General features: G+C 40.8%; 1 protein-coding gene across 2 annotated transcripts in view; it reads left to right on the top strand.

The window, feature by feature from the left end:
- Nucleotides 1-18,889, top strand: part of LOC124282815 — a 44,182-nt gene that overhangs the window by 18,016 nt on the left and 7,277 nt on the right. The window contains exon 3 of one of the 2 annotated variants that reach the window (XM_046718849.1): nt 6,255-6,314. The exons of the other annotated variant lie outside the window; for it this stretch is intronic. Within the exon in view, the coding sequence (XP_046574805.1) occupies nt 6,255-6,314 (60 nt within the window). The remainder of the gene's footprint in view (nt 1-6,254; nt 6,315-18,889) is intronic. 2 annotated transcript variants of the gene reach the window in all.

The following is an 18,889-nucleotide window of genomic DNA, read 5'->3' as shown; positions in this document are numbered from 1 at the left end:
TACAAACGCAGTCCGCTGACGTGGCCAACAGAGCTGCAAGTTGACCCGGGCGGAGTTCATGGGTGTCGATGTCACAACTGCTAGCCAAACACGATACAAAGGTCAGATGGCACGGCCGGAGCCCATCGCAGCCAAGCCATAGTTGAGAGATTTAATAGGACTTTGGCTGAGCTTATTCGGACATCAGTATGCTAGGGAGATGGCCAACCCGGGGAAGCGATCGACTGAATGGGTCGCGAGGTTACCTAAGGTGGTGTCGGCAATCAACCATGAAGTCACCCGTCTCACCGGCAAGAAACCGGCAGACGCTATCAAACTAAAATCAATAGTGGCAGAGTCGGCTGCTCCATTGCGTGGGAAAGAGAAACAGATACCAGATAGGGCCCTAGTGAGGTATCTATACCAGCCGGGGGAACATGAGGGTGATAGCCGTAAGCGAGCCACCGATCCTATATGGTCAGTCAAAACTTACAACATAGATAAAGTGGACATGAAAGCAGACGAGCCTAACTTGTACTACTTGAGGGATGGGCCAGGTAGAGGGCTCGTTAGACAGGAATTATTGATCGTACCGTACGGCACAATGTTACCTCCTGTCAACACGGCATAGTGTCACGGAAGTAAACAAAATAATCCCAGTATCACATTAAACTGTTTCCTAGCAACATATCACGTGATCAGGAAAGTGCTAGTTCACTATCTCAGGATAGACCCGTTAAACCGAGATACTCCAGCTAAGTCCCCGGTAGCTCAATCGGTTGAGGAGTGGTGCGGCCCATTATGCATAGTTTGCGCGAGCTATACATGTGGGTTCGTATCCCGCCGTGCCTCAGGAGATTCCTTGCAACTTTGTGTGATGTGAGGTGTTTCGGTAAGGAATCAAGATCATATCAGTTGGGTCGCTGAAAAGGGCTTAGCTGAGCGAGGCACTCTCATAGCGAGAGAAAAGCAGCCGACGCAATTCCCCTTGGGAGAAGCGCAACATCATCATCTTTCGATTTCACCCTTGGGGAATTGTGGCTGCCGGGGACATTTTACTACTTTTTAGAACCTTTCTATCTTTCTATAGGTACAGTAGTGCCACGTGTGGGCGGGAAATCAACGGTGGCTCAAAAGTAGTACATACAATGATAGCAAGAGCTAAGGGTCCGACCAAAGCCTTATTTGGAAAATAAGGCTTTGCAGAGGCTTTTGTTGGACTTGGTCCCGGACAATCATTGTATCTACTACTAGCATTTATTTCACGTACTCCTATTTCACTTGACCAAATCCTTAATTTTTTTTGTCTCAATATATATTTTCAACTTATTAATAGTTCGTAATTAGCTTCACATATTTTCATGACGTCATCTATTCCTGCGCGCATGTGTAGCTGTGCACGCATTATATTTTTGGTCGGATAATAGATTCTCCCTAAATTGTTCAACTTTATCTTTTCCCAGAAAAACGTATAATAGTGGAACGGCTAAGCAGATAAATGTTCATTTAATGACAAAAACATGAAACTTTGCGCATTTATAGTTTGATGCATAGTGAACATTTTAGGATATGGATGCACTCAAAATAATTTCATTTTGCGCATGCGCAGTAGATAAATAATATTTTACATTTTCTGGCTACTGTTCTAGCTTTGGGACTACCATCAATACCCTACTAGGACAACTTTTTTAAAAATACTGACCCAAAATATTGGTTAAACATCTTGAAAACATAGCTGAGTCAATGTTATGAGCACTGGCTCTCGCAACAACAGTGAGGATTGTTTGCACTTGCATCAGTTGTTACACCCTTTTGTACAGACACGATACCAACACCTGACAAGATTGTGATGCTTCGGGTAGTGTCGTCCAGTAAGGGACATACTGTCCAATTTCGTTCTGTATCCAGCCCCACGTAGTTGGAGATGGGAGTTCAGGCTGTGGAAGAATGACTGACCCCATATATGACCTGTCTGGTAAGCTGCCCTTTTGACATGTTGTACAACAGCTGCATGTGTTGATGGGATGGCATAAATTGAGTTTCCTTCGCAAATAATCTCAAATAAAATGATTGAATATAAAAAGAAAAATATTCCCAAAGCATCCTTCCATGATGGTAGGGAAGGAGCAGTTGCCAAATAGTGCTCTTACTTCGTGTGGGTTGGAAGCTGAGGGATGTTTTAAGCCTACATCTCTGTATGCTCGAAGTATCACCGATCTTATCCAGAAGCATATAGTTGTTTTGGTTACGTCTGCTGTGACATCTCTCACGAGCGGGATGAAGAGTCGTCTTAACTTGACGTCTGGTGCTCGTTCTACGTAGATATAATGCGTAGTGATAAGTCTTCCTTATCTTCATTGCCAAGTATAGAAGATGATCGTGGGATGTGAAACTGTCGGTCTGGCTGATTTGGGGCAGTATAATCCAAACGCACTGATCCATTGGGACCTTTATCAAATCTGGTAAGGCTGACGTCTATAGAATGGATCTCTGACATTCTGAGTGAGTTTGGAGCCTTCACCTTGGTGATGACAGAGCTGATGGGTGCTAAGATTTGACCAATCTGGAAGTTTTAGAACCGGACTGTCTGCTAGCAGGATGAGTTGGCTGTCCTAGTCATCAATGGCTCATTGGACAGTCGAGGGACCCAGTGGTTAATGGCTCAGATAACTGATTGATGATTGATATGAAGTAGCTTCTCTTCTGGAGACAACAGCTCTGAGGTTACATCTGTGTCGAGGTGTGCTCCCCTACACTATAGAGACGCATCTACATACAGATACAGGTTGAACCTTGGCTCGCCGAGAAGGTCATTGCACAGACCTTTGATTTCATCTTCCACTATTGGAGATACTGTAGTAGGTGGTGTGGTAGTTGTGATCTGAAGTCCTGCTGGACCAGCAGTCAGACTAGAAACCTCTGGATGGGTTGTAGTTGCAGTCTGCCCCTCTTCGTGAATGATTGGGTTGACGTTGGGCAGCAATCCTAGTGTGAAATGCAACTGACGTTTGAGTATAACGGCTTGTTGAAGTGATTTAATGCATTGTCTAGGTAGAAGGTGCATATAATTACCCTGTTGTGCAGGAAGCTCATGATGGGCTTGGTTACCCGTATGAATAACCATGGGCCATGAAAATGCAAAACTGTAGAACCCTCCACTGGTTTTTTTGATGGTTTGATGGTTGAACAAGAATCGTAGATACTTCCTGGACCCTGGGTGGATTGGCATATGCAGATATGCATCCCTTAAATCTATGCTTGCCAAAAAGTTGTTCTGTCTTATCATCTGCTTCAGCTGTAAACGGTGGAGAATTCTGAACTTCTCTGTCTTCAATAAGTAATCATTGTTGAACTTCTTCATATTAGTCTGGATTTTTCTGATAAATTGTTCTTGGGAACCAAGAAAATTGGGGAGCAGGACTCTGGGTCGAGTGCCTCTTGAGGTAAAACTTCTATTGCTTCTTTGAATAGAAGTGACTCAATCGCATCTGTGAGTTTGAGTTGTAGGGTTTCTGCGTAATGTATCTGTGGAAGATAGAGTGGAGTGATGGCGTCGTGTTCACCGGAATGGTATCTACTCTTTAAGATATTTGTGATGAATGGGTCTTCCAGAAGGCCCCAGTTTGGCCAATACTTCCTTGTCTACGTATTTAGGTGAGTCCCGCTGATGCTGAGCAGATCTGGTCGGAGATATACTCCTGATACTTCTGCTGGTTGACCATGGACAAAAGCATACGTTCTTTGAAGTGTGATATCATCACCTTCTTGATGGATCTGGATATGGTGAGGCCCAGGAAGACTCGTCTGATAATAGTATCAAGCTGAGCAAGCTGGGAAGACCCTGCATTCTGGTAGCTTTGGTTCTTGATGACTTGCAAAGTTGCTCCAGTGGGTGGTAAGGTGAAGGAGGACGATCCTTCGATGGGGAAGCTATGAGTAACCCATCTAAAATCCAAGCTAGCAGTTGACTGATATTGTCCCTTCATGATGTGAGTCTAACCCTGTTGGCACTTATATGAGAGAGTGAAGAGTCACAGGCTTGGTCACGTGCATCCGCTTCACATGCGCAGATTGGAATGTGCCGAGGTTAGATATGTTTTTTTTCTTTTGAAGGGGAACACAAGCACTTGATTTTCCACTACTATTCGGAAATGAGATGAGATAAGCAATTAATATGAGTCAGGATACGATACAAGTTGTATGTTTGCACTAAATTAATTTCTATTTACCATTACACAATAACAAAAACTAAGTATGACTTGTACCGAAAAAATGACTGCTCCCCTGCGAAAGACAATCTGAATTATTCCTTTGCTTGCCCCTGCGCCATGAAGATGGGGAATAATCACATAGATTTTGATTGTTAAACATATCCAAGACTTTTTTCTTATTTTACTGCATTTCTTTTGCCACCTATTATGTTCATTTTCAATTGTGATCAGATAAATCCCAAGCATACACACATTTTCTCAAAGTTCAATAGTCCAAAAAGCTATCTACTAGCTCCCATTGTGGGAAGAGGGATTGTTCATTGTTTCAAAATGTTTTGTATTATTCTGAAATTATGTATTTCTTGTCTTTTCACGAACCTGTAAATCACTATTTATGAAAATGTGGGTGTGTAACGAAAGATTGAAGAAGAAACGCTGAAAATAGTATGTCAAAGTTTATGTACTGCGCATGCGCACAAAATACAACATTTGAGGTGCCTCCATATCTGAAATCATTTTCGACATGTTCTGTTATATGATGACTAATTTTGGTGCTTTTATCATCAAATGCACAATTCTTATGAAAACCTGATCTTAGCTGCTCCACTATAAGCATTATTTGGATTGTTGTAACATCCGTCAAAAGATCTAACATAATCTGTCTTTACTGAGAGTGTTATTGGTAAATGTTCTGACTCGATTCGAGATTGTATACTAAAAGCACCCTCAAAGTCAAATAATATTGATGATGAGAATATAATCGGTTAGGCTTGTACCTATATTACCTATATACGTAAAATCTCCAGTTTCTAGAGACCCGTGAAGGTCCAGGTTAGAATGAAGCTTCAGTAACCCATGCTTGTTGTAACAGGCGACTAACGGGATCGAGTGGTCAGGCTCGCTGACTTGGTTGACACCTGTCATGTACATGCTGTTGATCACTGGATTGTCTGGTCCAGATTCGATTATTTACAGACCGCCGCCATATAGCTGGAATATTACTGTGTGCGGCATAAAACTAAACTCACTCACTCCATCACCAGTTTCTAGATTGCTACCACAACATCCGTTCAAAATATGGATAAGGTAGAACATAAATCTAGTAAGGTTTTACCAAAGTTGTTTAGAGTTCTGTTGGCGGAAAAAAACTTTTTGGATTAAAAAACTTCAGTTAAAAAGTCCCAATAGGATTCATTTTCTATTTTATGTGTATTCTAATAAATAGTGATCCTCTACAAAGTCAGGGTTTGTGCCAGTTCGAGCATTAAAATCTCCACCACAGAGAATATAAACATCCGGTAGATTAATATATACAACGTCTAATAAAGGAACTTGAGGAGGTCACATCTTTCTGCTCCGGTAGTCTCCGATGCGCCGTAAAATGTCAACGAGAATCGTGCCCTTGGCCCCACCCCTTGGGAGAATGTTCCTGGGAGGGCGACGCGAATCCGACCTGAGACCATGGCGGGGTCCCTGCTTCAATATCTAGTTTCATCACATATCCTGCTCTTTTTTAATACTGTCTATGTCCTCTCTCAGCTCGTGGATGTCAGATTTCATGTCTCTTATGTCATCTTTGATAGATCATTCACTGATCATTCTTGAGCTATCTGTGCACAAATTGTGTCACTATTGTCGCACAAATGTAAACATACATTTTCCCCAGACAGTAGATTAAAATCAAGATGCCTGGTGTCAGCACAAACTTCCACATATCGCAAAAGGGAAAAGGACAAGATGAAATGTATCGAGAATAGCACAGCACAGAGAATTAGTGTGTAGGGAACATCAGAGCTGGCGGTGTACACGGTGCAGGTGTCGCAATGGCCGACCTGTCGACTACCCCTCGTGTGTGTAAAGAGCCTGATACTCGCTCTATAGGGCATTAGGTCTATCATAATTAGTTCATAAAGATGCTTTAGTCCTTATAAAGTAGTATTGATGGTTGGTTGTCAAAACGGTATTTTGATAATTACCTAAATTTTCTCAGCTGCTGTGCTACGTGAAACTGTTGATAGGGGCGAGTAACTCTGTCACTCATAGTTTGACACCAATATATTTCAGCTCGGGTTGAGAGACTTCGCTTTGCCACTATACTTGAAGAGTACGCAAAGAAAACTACAGGTATGTACACCTGGCCCGCAAATGACCTATTTCGCTTGCCGCTGTTAATAACACCCCTGATCATGATTGTTGGCATGTTTTCATGGAAATAACTCCTGCCCATCGGTTTCGCTTCCCTTTAAGTGGAAATGGCAACTGACATCTGTTCATTGACATTTTTCCAACAATATCACGGCGAGGGACACCAGACATTGTACCCATGGGGGAATCGAACCCGATTTTTGTCGTGATGAAGTGGTGCATTCTAATTCTTTACCTTTATGCAACCATTTCTCGTTTTTAATAAACGTCCCCCTTTTTAAAAAAAACTACTGCTTTAGTTTTGATTCTATTTACAGTTAATTTGTGTTTGTCACAATAAATCTCAAGTTTTTGGTAAACCTCCAACAGTGCTTGAGAATAGCACGATATCGTCTGCAAAACAGAAGAAAAATATGTACTAGGTTAGGGTGTAACTGTATTCCATCATCACAAGTGCTCTCAATTGGGGCTGCTAATTCGTTTATGAAAAATAGAATAAAAATGGGCTAAATATACAGCCTTGTCTTACCCCGAGTTGTAGTTCAAAAGAATCTGAGAACTCATTGTTTTTCTTAACACAAACTTTAACATGTTCATACATATTATAAATCATCTTATTTCGTTTTCGTACTTGGAGCATGGGTATTAAAAATAGACCATAGCTTTTGTCTGTCCTCTAAATCAAATGCTTCTCCAAAATCAACGAAAAGAGCATAGAGTTTACCGACTTTGCTGATGAGGTATCTCTGTATAATACTTTGTAATATAAACATACTGTCAGTAGTCGTATATCCATGTCTAAATCCAGCCTGAGATTCATTTATTTTAATCAGTGCCTCTCTCCAAATTACTAATATTGTGTTAATAATAGAAGTGAAAACCTTTCTAGAAATACTCAAAAGACTAATGCCTCTTATTATTTGGATTATCGAGACTGTCTTGCTAATGGACCGGGACAAAAATCCTGATTGTCCAACTAATTGGAAAAGTACCATTTTCAAATATACTCTCCAAAAAAAGAAACGCATATAGGAATTTCAACTGTATTTTTATGTTTATTTTGAAACATCTTGTAGGCTTTATGAGTCAATGAAATATAGCGAAATTGCACACTGGGAATGCAGCCTTATCCGTCTTTGGCACCAACTCGAGGAAAGTCAGTTTAAGTGTCACATGGAGACGTGTGGTGGCGCTGAAGTCAATACCTCGTGTGACCACCGTGGGCATCCAGAACTGCACGGCATCGAACAAATAAGTCTCAGAATCTCGTGTTGCCCAATCGCAACCCACTCTGCCTGTAGTGCCTGTGCGAGTTGCTGAAGTGTCTGGGGCTGAGGGTTACGGCGTCCCACCCGTCTGTCCACGGCATCGCACAGATGTTCGATCGGGTTTAAGTGCGGTGATCTTGAGGGCCAGGGGAGCACATTGATGTTGTGGTTCTGGAGGAAGTCTCTAGTGTGACGTGCTGTGTGGGGCCTGGCATTGTCTCCCTCTGGCGATCAATGATCGGAAGGAGGTGTGGGCGTAGGATTTCGTCACAGTACCGTTGAGCTGTCAGGTTGCCCTGGATCATCACCAAATCACTTCTCCTACGGCAGGTGATCGTTCCCCACATCATAACACTACCCCGGCCGAATCTGTCCACCTGGGGAACGCAAGCGTCGGCGAAATGTTCACGTTGACGTCTGTACACCCGCATTCTTCCATCGCGTCGTTCCAATAGAAATCGTGATTCATCACTGAACCAGATGATACGCCAATTCGGTAGGTTCCAGGCCTGAACGTTGGTGCACCATTGAACTCGATGTCGACGATGTTGTTGTCGAAGCACAGGGCCAAAATAAGGTCTTCTGGCACGTAAACCAGCCTCTCTTAACCTGTTCCTGGCGGTCTGTGCAGAAAGCCTCCTCAATCCGGGTATTTGTCGAGCAGTACTGGTCGCCGTAGCTGTTCGATGACGCAGGTGATGTACCCGTAGGTAGCGATCCTGCGATGCAGTGGTCGCTCGAGGTCGCCCACTACGAGGGGTTTGGTGAACATTCATGCGTCGGGCAACTGCACGTTGAGACTGGCCAGCTTCAAGCAAACCAATGGCGATATGACGGTTGGCTTCACTTAGACGTGGCATTTTGCGTTCGTCAACAATATTCCAAATACAGTGAATAATCGACAGACAGCGATCAACCTTTTATACCCATCGATCATTGAGACGATCTGATCCCCAACTTTCACGTGCATTACATGTGAATTGTGTATTCTGTGACACTACAGGCCGAAATTGAAAATCATGCTGTTAAATACGGGTATTTTACGGATGGTGCGTTTTGTTGTGATGTTTCAAAACATAAACACCATAGGACTCATAAACAGAGCAAAACCTTTTGTAAAATGAATCACGTTTTAATTCATTGCTACATGAAATTGCTATTTTCATGATGCGTTTGGGAGAGTATATTATATTGAATAATAATTCTAATAGGTTTTTAGCATTTAATGCTGTCCAAAATCTATTCCCTAATAATAGGACAATGTTTTGTCAGGAGATGTTGATGGATTTATTCTCAGTTTCGAAGTTGAAAAGATTTCTAAAATGTCGATGCCACTCATTCGTACAAATATTGTTTGGTTTTTTTTTGCTACGGTAGAAGTGTTCAAAGTTTTCAGTTCAAAGCGAAACCTTTTTGAGTGCCATGTGCTATTTTCTATGTCTAACCGCTTTTCTTTATAGTAGCCAAGTCGCTTTTGTTTACACACTGCATTGTATTCATTTCTTATCTGACAATATTCTTCAAATGACCTCTTATATTCCGATTTTCTAAACTTATTTAATAACTTACAACGTTTAGTTACAACTTTCTCACATGCCCTATCATACCATTTGTTTGATATTTCTTTGATGTGCCAATCTTGTCTTTTCATATTTTCCGCAGCTAAACTGAGAGCATTAGTGATATATTTAATGGCGTCATCAGTAAGCAACTGATTTATCAAGTAATGATAAACTGGGAGCATTAGTGAGATATTTAATGCTGTCATGATATTTTTGTGAATGCGTACTCAACTGATTTATCAAGAAATGATTATCAACATGATCAGACAAGAGATTCTCTCTAAATTGTTCAGCTTTATCGGGTTCCCAGAAAAGCATTAATCATTGGGTGCTCTAGGGTGCTACCTCGTTTGGGCCAGTTTAATTCATAATATATCCCTCAGTTCTTATAAATCAAATTCTTCCATTTTCACCCCGTGCAGGTTGGCTACTGCCTCTGCACATTAAGCTTTTGTCAGGCCGGCTCGAGCTCGGCCCCTGCAATTGCTTCCATCTCGGGTTCTCGCCCCTGCAAACAATCTTATAAAATATTTAGTAAGTATCAACCGAGCAAGCTCCCAATTATGTGCCAAATTATTCTGTGAGTATATATATATTCATGTATAATAAATCTATTTTAATTCATTCTTGCTTGTGTTGTTTCCGCGCAAAATGTAAATATTAATGTTTTTGTTTGTGCAGAAACAAGTCGTACGTATCTTATTCATTTATTTTCTAGGCATAACTACATCAACATTGTTATACCATAGCGTACTATTTCACTTCCTTGATCTATATTGTTCTACGTAAGTCTACATAACCTCAATAATGGCTTCACTATTTCCCCACTACAATCCGCTAATTTCCGTAGTGCTTCCTTGAATTTAGCTTCTCTCACAGCATTTAGTTTCGTATTCTACTTCCGTTTAGGCGCCTTACATCGGGCTTTTTATAGTAATTGTAATTAGCATATATTCTCGTACTCCTATTTGACTTGACCAAATCCTTAAATTTAGTGTCTCAATATATATTTTCAACTTATTAATAGTTCGTAATTAGGTTCACATATTTTCATGGCGTCACCTATTCCTGCGCGCATGTGTAGCTGCGCACGCAGTGTATTTTTTTGTCTTCGTTGTTGTTCAGCCCTAGCGCCATGTTTGTACACCCTGGGCTTCCTCCTTGGAGCTGTGCATGGTTCTACTTACCTTATTTCTTTTCATTACATATTCCCAATTTCTTAACATTTCCATGTTATTCATACTTATTCCTGGCGGCCAGTTTAATTCATAATATATCCCCCAATTCTTATAAATCAAATTCTCACATCTTCACCCCGTGCAGGCCGGCTACTGCCTCTGTACATTAAGCTTTTGTCAGGCGGCTCGGCCCCTGCAATTGTTTCCATTTCAGGTTGTCCAGGCCAGTTACAGCCCCTGCAAACAATCTTAGAAACTATTTAGTAAGTAGCAACAGAGCCAGGGTCCAATTATGTGCCAAATTATTCTGTGAGTATATATGTAATCATGTATAATAAATCTATGTTAATTCATTTTTGCTTGTGTTGTTTCTACACAAATTTAATGGCATCATCAATATTTGTGAATACGTAATCAACTGATTTATCAAGTAATGATTAATATCAACATGATCGGATAATAGATTCTCCCTAAATTGTTCAACTTTATCTTTTTCCGCAAAAAACGTATAATAGTGGAACAGCTAAGCAGATAAATGTTTATTAAATGACAAAAGCATGAAACTTTACGCATTTATATTTTGATGCATAGTGAACATTTTAGGATATGGAGGCACTCAAAATAATTTCATTTTGCGCATGCGCAGTAGATAAAAAATAATTATTTTCTGGCTACTGTTCTAGCTTTGGGACTGCCATCAATACCCTATTAGGACGACTTTTTTTAAAATACTGACCCAAAATATTGGTTAAACATCTTGAAAACATAGCTGAGTCAATGTTATGAGCACTGGCTCTCGCAACAACAGTGAGGATTGTTTGCACTTGCATCAGTTGTTACACCCTTTTGTACAGACACGATACCAACACCTGACAAGATTGTGATGCTTGGGGTAGTGTCGTCCTGTACGGGACATACTGTCCAATTTCGTTCTGTATCCAGCCCCACGTAGTTGGAGATGGGAGTTCAGGCTGTGGAAAAATGACTGACCCCGTATATGATCTGTCTGGTAAGCTGCCCTTTTGACATGTTGTACAACAGCTGCATGTGTTGATGAGATGGCATAAATTGAGTTTTACTTCGCAAATAATCTCAAATAAATTGATTGAACATAAAAAGAAAAATATTCCCAAAGCATCCTGACATGATGGTAGGGAAGGAGCAGTTGCCAAATAGTGCTCTTACTTCGTGTGGGTTGGAAGCTGAGGGATGTTCTAAGCCTACATCTCTGTATGCTCGAAGTACTACCGATCTCATCCAGAAGGCTATAGTTGTTTTGGTTACTCCTGCTGTGACATCTCTCACGAGCGGGATGAAGAGTCGCCTTAACTTGACGTCTGGTGCTCGTTCTACGTAGATATAATGCGTAGTGATAAGTCTTCCTTATCTTCATTGCCAAGTATAGAAAATAATCGTGGGATGTGAAACTGTCGGTCTGGCTGATTTGGGGCAACGGAGACAAGGATGCACTGATGCATTGGGACCTTTATCAAATCTGGTAAGGCTGACATCTATAGAATGGATCTCTGACATTCTGAGTGAGTTTGGAGCCTTCACCGTGGTGATGACAGAGCTGATGGGTGCTAAGATTTCAGCAATCTGGAAGTTTTAGAACCGGACTGCCTTCTAGCAGGATGAGTTGGCTGTCCTAGTCATCAATGACTGATTGAACAGTCGAGGGGCCCAGTGGTTAATGGGTCAAATAACTGCCTAATCTCGGTGATTGATATGAAGTAGCTTTTCTTCTGGAGACAACAGCTCTGAGGTTACATCTGTGTCGAGGTGTGCTCCCCTACACTATAGAGACGCATCTACATACAGATACAGGTTGAACCTTGGCTCGCCGAGAAGGTCATTGCGCAGACCTTTGATTTCATCATCCACCATTGGAGATACTGTAGTAGGTGATGTGGTAGTTGTGATCTGAAGTCCTGCTGGACCAGCAGTCAGACTAGGAACCTCTGGATGGGTTGTAGTTGCAGTCTGCCCCTCTTCGTGAGTGATTGGGTTGACGTTGGGCAGCTGTTACAGGCTCCTTCCCTCTGCAAGCAGTTTGCGTTCTGCTGTTTATTTTGTTGACAGTTACATAGTCAGATTCTTTAAAGAACCACTAAACTTTGTTTTTTGTTACTCTTTTAACCATTACATATGAAAGATTTGTGGTTAGTCTTATGCGGAACACCAAATTTATTCTTTAAAAACTTGTGGTTAATTAATACCGAGCGATTAAAAGTGGCCAAAAAGTCGCCTGCTTCCCTCTCGCCCGCCAACGAAACCACAGACAGGTTACGTAACTCTGTCGCCAGAGCACTGCAGTGACGTCATATGAGGAACGATTTTCAGTTAGTTGTATAGAAAATGTGTAGCACGCTCATCATTTTGATGATTTTTCGACATCAACAACGACATGCTGAATCGTTGCTTTGTCGTCAATTGCTCCTAGGGGTCGGGCGATGGTGTCCCCATGCACAGATTTCCACAGGACCCCGCAGTTCGTGCTAAATGGGTTATGTTTGTGAGTGCGAAGCGAGCGTTGTGGAAGCCTGAAACGATATCTTACTTGTGTTCAGATCGCTTCACGGAAGTTAAAGAATCAAAACTACTTACTAGTTGTAGTAAAATATGCATATGATTTATGACCATAAAGATTTTCTATGACACAACTTGTAACATAACGATTTCTTCCTCGGAAGTGAGGTTGTGGTCGAAGTGACAATAATATTGTAAGTAGTATTATATTGACACCCACCTCGCTGCCACGAGAGAAATTGTTATGATATACGCTATGTCATGCAAAATCCTATTGGCCATCAATAAAATACATATTTTACTACCAGTAGAAAAATAGTTTTGATTTTAAACTCGGTGAAAACAAACCTAAATACCATTTATCCTCAGACTGGCGGATGTTACCGACAGGGCGCTGCCATTTTTAAAAATAAAAAAATCTGTTAGAATTAATGAGATTATAGTTAGTTTTCATCAAGTTAGAAAATCAAAACTACTTTCTACTCGTAGTTAAATATGTATTGGAATCATAACCAAACGGATTTTGCATGACACAACTTATAACATAACGATTTCTTCCACGGAAGTGAGGTGGGGGTCGAAGTCACAATACTGCGCGATAAATTTCTTGCTACATTCCCATGGTTAATGTCCACTCACCAGTATGTAGATACTAGTCAATGTGCGTCTTTATATTTGGTCTTATAATCCTAATTAGTTTATTATCACACTTGTATGCATTTTGAAACTAAATAAAAAGCAGACGATCTGCTGATACTTATAAGTGAATTTATAACAGAACTGTAATATCTAGACATTTTATAGTTTGCCAATGTGAATCATAATTCGCACACACACCCTAGTGCATGTTGTCTGTCTCATTACACTTCACGGCGAAAACAATGATTCTGTTGAATGCTACGACAAATGAATAAAAACAAAATGCAAATATTAAAATTCAAACACATTAAAGTTATAGGAACAATATCAGGCCATTACCTTGTTCGATGAATGTATCCATCAATATCCACAAAACTGTTCCAAATGATGTGTCTTTTAACAGTTTAATATACGAAAAAGTGATAAATCTTTTCAGGTATTGGTGTATAGTCTCATTGGTCACCCAAGATAGCACACCTGGCAACTAATTGCATAATGTCCGCCTTTCTTTAAAAACAGTAATTTAGTTAGCCAATAATGGGCAATCAATCAATGTATTGCCGGTTAATCCTTTGAAAGAAGGACGTTGTTTTTACGCAGACACCGACACGACAGAGTGTATTCAGTATAGATTAGTAAATCTACATACATAAACACTACCTTCTGACAATTCCGCTGTGTAAGATAAAAGTAATTTATCAATCAGCGTGTTATCGGTTAATCCTTTGATCGATGTTTATAATGTTGAATATTTACTCCAGACACAAGAAATGCCAAATGGGAACCTTTGTCGGGTAATCTAAGTGTGTTACCACTAATTATACCTGTTATAAATTCATTAACTGACCATCAAGTGAATGATGACAAATAACATGTGTAGGTTTATACCACCTAACACGGGTTACAACGAGGGAGTATTAATTGCTGTATTGCATGTGAAAACTTATGGGCCGACACTGTTTTGAGAATACAAACAAATTTTTACATGACATGATTAAATATCGAGGTAAAACAACACAGAAATGGGATCAATTTGGATCAGTCATTATACAAATAGGGCCTAACGACACCAATCGATTTTGACAGAATCGTCTATGAAAACAAGTTGTAACTCGGAAACTAGGCAAAGCAGGAGACAAAATTAAATGACAGTAGATTGTGAGAACATATAGCTTTCATTTTCCACAACAATTGTCACGATTTCAGGTTTATACAAGCCTGTAAACACGATAATTTACCCCCTAAAATGTAGATGAATTCTGCATCGGCTCTCAAAGCTATTCCTCATATGACGTCACAGAGGCGCGCCCGCTCTGATTGGTTGAAATTTCGTTCGCGGGTGAGAATTGTGCACTGTTGTCAAAAAGGTCGATTTAAGTCAATTAAAGGTCGAAATGAGTAGTTTTAATGACGGGGTTTCATTTATAACGATGCCAGTTAGTGATTTATGTATTTGTACCCCCTAGGGTTTATGTGACCTTTAATACAAATGCATAAAATCGGTGATTTACAATGTGATCAGGTTGTCTGACAAAACATCCACTTCCACAGTTTGAGATCGATTGGGTCATTGGATGAAGAGATATTTACAAAAAAAAACGGGTCCACATGCATTTCATGCCAAACTATAGGGTGAAATGCAACTGACGTTTGAGTATAACGGCTTGTTGAAGTGATTTAATGCATTGCCTAGGTAGAAGGTGCATCTAATTACCCTGTTGTGCAGGAAGCTCATGAATCGTAGATACTTCCTGGACCCTGAGTGGATTGGCATATGCAGATATGCATCCCTTAAATCTATGCTTGCCAAAAAGTTGTTCTGTCTTATCATGTGCTTCAGCTGTAAACGGTGGAGAATTCTGAACTTCTCTGTCTTCAATAAGTAATCATTGTTGAACTTTGGGGAGCAGGACTCTGGGTCGAGTGCCTCTTGAGGTAAAACTTCTATTGCTTCTTCGAATAGAAGTGACTCAATCGCATCTGTGAGCTTGGGTTGTAGGGTTTCTGCGTAATGTATCTGTGGAAGATAGAGTGGAGTGATGGCGTCGTGTTCACCGGAATGGTATCTACTCTTTAAGATTTTTGTAATGAATGGGTCTTCCAGAAGGCCCCAGTTTGGCCAATACTTCCTTGTCTACGTATTTAGGTGAGTCCCACTGATGCTGAGCAGATCTGGTCGGACATAGACTCCTGGTACTTCTGCTGGTTGACATTGGACAAAAGCATACGTTCTTTGAAGTGTGATATCATCACCTTCTTGATGGATCTGGATATGGTGAGGCCCAGGAAGACTCGTCTGATAATAGTATCAAGCTGAGCAAACTGGGAAGACCCTGCATTCTGGTAGCTTTGGTTCTTGATGACTTGCAAAGTTGCTCTAGTTGGTGGTAAGGTGAAGGAGGACGATCCTTCGATGGGGAAGCTATGAGTAACCCATCTAAAATCCAAGCTAGCAGTTGATTGATATTGTCCCTTCATGATGTGAGTCTAACCCTGTTGGCACTAATATGAGAGAGTGAAGAGTCACAGGCTTGGTCACGTGCATCCGGTACACATGCGCAGATTGGAATGTGTCGGGGTTAGATGTGTTTTCTTCTTTTGAAGGGGAACACAAGCACTTGATTTTCAACTTCTTTTCGGAAATGAGATGAGATAAGCAATTAGTATGAGTCAGGATACGATACAAGTTGTATGTTTGCACTAAATTAATTTCTATTTACCATTACACAATAAAACAAGTTAAGTATCACTTGTACCGGGAAAATGACTGCTCCCCTGCGAAAGACAATCTGAAGTATCTCCCTTGCTTGCCCCTGCGCCATGAAGATGGGGAATAATCACATAGATTTTGATTGTTAAATATATCCAAGACATTTTTCTTATTTTATTGCATTTCTTTTGCCACCTATTATGTTCATTTTCAATTGTGATCAGATAAATCCCAAGCATACACACATTTTCTCAAAGTTCAATAGTCCAAAATGCTATCTACTGGCTCCCATTGTGGGAAGAGGGAGTGTTCATTGTTTCAAAATGTTTTGTATTATTCTGAAATTATGTATTTCTTGTCTTATCACGAACCTGTAAATCACTATTTATGAAAATGTGGGTGTGTAATGAAAGATTGAAGGAGAAACGCTGAAAATAGTATGTCCAAGTTTATGTACTGCGCATGCGCACAAGATACAACATTTGAGGTTCCTCCATATCTGAAATCATTTCAGACATGTTATTTTATGTGATGGCCACTTTTGGTGCTTTTATCATCAAATGTACAATCTTATGAAAACCTGATCTTAGCCGCTCCACTATAAGCATTATTTGGATTGTTGTCACATCCGTCAAAAGATCTAACATAATCTGTCTTTACTGAGAGTGTTATTGGTAAATGTTCTGACTCGATTCGAGATTGTATACTAAAAGCACCCTCAAAGACAAATAATATTGATGACGAGAATATAATCGGTTAGGCTTGTACCTATATTACCTATATACGTAAAATCTCCAGTTTCTAGAGACCCGTGAAGGTCCGGGAATGAAGCTTCAGTAACCTATGCTTGTTGTAACAGGCGACTAACGGGATCGAGTGGTCAGGCTCGCTGACTTGGTTGACACATGTCATGTACATGCTGTTGATCACTGGATTGTCTGGTCCAGATTCGATTATTTACAGACCGCCGCCATATAGCTGGAATATTACTGTGTGCGGCATAAAACTAAACTCACTCACTCCATCACCAGTTTCTAGATTGCTACCACAACATCCGTTCAAAATATGGATAAGGTAGAACATAAATCTAGTAAGGTTTTACCAAAGTTGTTTAGAGTTCTGTTGGCGGAAAAAACCTTTTTGGATTAAAAAACTTCAGTTAAAAAGTCCCAATAGGATTCATTTTCTATTTTATGTGTATTCTAATAAATAGTGATCCTCTACAAAGTCAGGGTTTGTGCCAGTTCGAGCATTAAAATCTCCACCACAGAGAATATAAACATCCGGTAGATTAATATATACAACGTCTAATAAAGAAACTTGAGGAGGTCACATCTTTCTGCTCCGGTAGTTCCAATGCGCCGTAAAATGTTTACGAGAATCGTGCCCTTGGCCCCATCCCTTGGGAGAATGTTCCTGGGAGGGCGACGCGAATCTGACCTGAGACCATGGCGGGGTCCTGCCTGCTGCTACTATGCTCTGGTGAGGTGTTCTTGGTATGGTGTGAGGGAGACTGGGTGGGTGCAGGTGTGTCTGTCGTCCTAACGGGTCGTCCTTAGGGGCTTCCATCAGTTTGTTGAAATGGTAACGCATGTTAGGGTTTCCACTGCGTTGTCGTTGAAGCTCTTTGCGTTGGTAAGTTGTGAGGTCGTTAGGAATCCCCACCCCTTGGTGCTTCAAAACACTCCTCATTTTCACCGATTGCCACTTATCCCAATGACACATGCGAGCTATAATGAGCCTAGTTTTGTCACCCCTCTTAGAAGAAGGTCTGTGTGCCCTCTCTATATCCCGAGGGGCTAACGGTAGGAGATTCTTCACTACCCTGGGCTCACTGAGAACTGTCATAACTTTATCCTTACTCTCAGTGTATGTCTCTCGTTGACCGCTCTCAGGCACATTGTATAGCACGAGATTGTTTCGTCTGCTACGGTGCTCTTGATCCTTGAATTTAGTGTCTAAGTCTTCCAGATACTTCTCGATACCCACTGTCCTGTCATTCAAAGCTTCAATATCTAGTTTCATCACATCCTGCTCTTGTTTACTACTGTTTATGTCCTCTCTGAGCTCGTGTATGTCAGATTTCATGCCTCTAATGTCATTTTTTATAGATCTTATATCCCTAGATATCCTATCCTCACTCACCTATATCTGTTTCAAAATGTCCCTCTTCATCTCATTTAGACCATCATTTGGACCGAGATTGAGTTCTATATCTCCTGACAGATGTAACGTCGAAGGAATCAGTCTCTTTACAGGGAGAGTTGCTGTTATGAGATGTTTATAGCACAAAACACTGATCATTCTTGAGCTATCTGTGCACAAATTGTGTCACTATTGTCGCACAAATGTAAACATACATTTTCCCCAGACAATAGATCAAAATCAAGATGCCTGGTGTCAGCACAAACTTCCACATATCGCAAAAGGGAAAAGGACAAGATGAAATGTATCGAGAATAGCACAGCACAGAGAATTAGTGTGTAGGGAACATCAGAGCTGGCGGTGTACTGGGTGCAGGTGTCGCAATGGCCGACCTGTCGACTACCCCTCGTGTGTGTAAAGAGCCTGATACTCGCTCTATAGGGCATTAGGTCTATCATAATTAGTTCATAAAGATGCTTTAGTCCTTATAAAGTAGTATTGATGGTTGGTTGTCAAAACGGTA

The sequence above is a fragment of the Haliotis rubra genome, unplaced genomic scaffold (assembly GCF_003918875.1).
Source record: "Haliotis rubra isolate DU_JTF1 unplaced genomic scaffold, ASM391887v1 Scf303, whole genome shotgun sequence".
Classification (NCBI taxonomy): domain Eukaryota; kingdom Metazoa; phylum Mollusca; class Gastropoda; order Lepetellida; family Haliotidae; genus Haliotis; species Haliotis rubra.
The sequence above is the reverse complement of the archived record's forward strand: the minus strand, read 5'-3'. Positions and strand labels throughout refer to the sequence as shown.